Source organism: Populus euphratica, unplaced genomic scaffold, assembly GCF_000495115.2.
Source record: "Populus euphratica unplaced genomic scaffold, PopEup_1.0 scaffold105.1, whole genome shotgun sequence".
Classification (NCBI taxonomy): domain Eukaryota; kingdom Viridiplantae; phylum Streptophyta; class Magnoliopsida; order Malpighiales; family Salicaceae; genus Populus; species Populus euphratica.
The window spans coordinates 121,407-123,691 of NW_011499990.1; the positions used below are offsets into that span (position 1 = coordinate 121,407).

General features: G+C 36.0%; 1 protein-coding gene across 1 annotated transcript in view; it reads right to left on the reverse strand.

Annotated features, from left to right (window-relative positions):
• The window catches only part of LOC105140305 (THUMP domain-containing protein 1 homolog), a 6,456-nt gene extending 4,549 nt beyond the window's left edge, over window positions 1-1,907 (reverse strand). Inside the window, exons 1-3 of the mRNA XM_011047084.1 lie at window positions 1,200-1,907; window positions 989-1,108; window positions 26-478 (exon numbers count right to left, since the gene is read on the reverse strand). Of these exons, the coding sequence (XP_011045386.1) occupies window positions 26-478; window positions 989-1,108; window positions 1,200-1,283 (657 nt within the window). The 5' untranslated portion in view covers window positions 1,284-1,907. The remainder of the gene's footprint in view (window positions 1-25; window positions 479-988; window positions 1,109-1,199) is intronic.
• Between the last annotated feature and the right edge of the window lie 378 nt (window positions 1,908-2,285).

Here is a 2,285-nt window from a genome sequence, read left to right on the forward strand (position 1 = left end):
GAAAGAGGGGAACCACGCGACTCACCTTGTTCTTATCTCCAAGTTCTTTGAGTTCATCCTCAATCAGCTTATCAATGGATTTCTCCTCCACTTTTTCTTGGCCAACAGACTTGGGGGCACATGTTTCTGTGCATTTCTTCTTTGCTGGTAGTTCCTCTGCCTCACGTTCTTGTTTTTTATCATTTTTACAACCCTCTTCTTGATTAGTCTTTTCTTCTCTTTGACATTCACTGTTCTCATTTTCTAGACAAGGAGATCCTAACTTTTCGTCTGCTGGGTTTTCATTCTTTCCATCATTGGCTTCGGGGGCACCTGATATGTTCTCATCTAACCCATCTTCCTCATCCTCCTCCTTTTCTTCGTCATCGTCTCCCTCAACATCAGAATATGAGAACTTAATCTTTTTATTTATAGGTTTATTAGGCAACTCTGCAAGCTTCACACTAGTATCCTTCCCAAAAACTAATTCTTCATAAAACTGCAAGAAAAAAGTGCAAATACCAGCAGCTCAATGAAGAGTGCACAATTTGACCTTGTAAATCAAGGGAAAGATGCATTCACTACTTCTACAAACACTCTAAATTGATTAGTCTAGTTAATGCATTTCTCGGTCATTACGATAACAGAAAGAGCAAAAAAGAAAAAGAAAAAAAAATTGCACCCATGACTAGCAGAATTCTTGCATAAGGAATTTATTAAGACACTATAAATATTTCTTCGGTCCGAAGTTGGTAGGGTAGCCTTCCCTGTCCTTAAGGACTCGCCATAAACGAATCTTGCTTGGCATAAGAACTCAAAACCTTGGTTTAAAGGGGCAGCCACAAATGAATTCTCCTTGAAGCATAAAAGCAAATCTTTCTCCCATAACCAACCACCGTGTTTGTCACCACACGAATCGATTTTCAATTTATCCTGGTTGAATTTTTAAAAAAAAAAAGAAGAAGAAGAAGAAAGAAATGTAGAAGATAAAAAAGATATAGAAACATACAGAATCAATAACGTTAATGGCCTCACGCGAGGCTTGGCGCTCCCTTCCCCCGTCACAAGTGATAAAGAAGCCTTGGACTCCTGGGTGTAATGGGTAGGAACCCTTCTTCTTCACTGGCTTCTGCAGTGACAGGCACAATCAAAAGAAAGAAACACAACATATGTGAATACATATCAACAAACACAGAGAAAGGAAATACAAAGAAGAATACATTGTGAGGGAGGTAGCGTTGCTTTCTCTTCTTGCTGTTGGTAGTGACACTGGCACTGGACTTTGGCTTGTTTTCAGTTGCCATTTATTCGTTTATTTCAGTATAAGAGTTTAAGCTGTACTTCGACGAGGGTTTCTAGTTCTTCTACCTTGGACAAGACAAGGAAGACAACAGACCACTTCGATGCTGGACTAAGAAGATTTCTTTGACTTTGAACTTAGGCGAGGTCTCTCATGGTTAGTAGGCCCAAACCCACCCCCGAAAATTATTCGGGTCCTCGTGCCATCGTTAGTCTAGGATCAGAGTGGCATGATCGATTAATTCAGAATTGTAATTTAGTCTTTTGCTTTCAAGTTGTACCAGACGGTCCTCGGCCCAAAATTATTGCATAGTATTACAAGGTTTTATCATTCCCAGCCCTTTCTTCATAACTCATCCAAATCCAATACAATATATTTCGAATTAATCTACCATTTTACATTGCACGTATTTGTGTATTTGATGCTCCGAGTGTGGCTCATCAAGTGTTTTGAACTTGACGGTTTATAGTACGACGAGGATGCATGCAGCTCCTCTTTGTGAATCTTTCATCACCTCCAGCATTTTCTGGGAGATCATCTGGCATCCACCTGGGATCCTTAATGGAACCAGGCCAAATCAAACACAAGAAAGACTTCTTGCTGTTAGCTATGTCCTCCTTTCTCGTTTATAAAGAAGTTTACATTCCATCTCATAAAAATAACTGCCAGTAATATTTAGGATGAAAATAAATATAAAATTGGTTTAAAAACATGAAAATATTATTTTTAAAGTGTTTATTTATTTTATATAAAAATAATATTTTTAAAATACAATTAAGCTCTTTAAACCTTAAAAAACAATAAAAAAATAAGATAATATATATATATATATATAATTTTTATTGTGTTTATTTTTTATATAGTAACATGTTTTTATAAACTTGAAAGATAACGATAAAACAATATGATTGTTCATCAAATAATATGATTATTAATGAAATACTGTAATTGTTCATGAAACAGTATAACTATTTATGAAATAGTATGGTTATTCATGAAATAATAT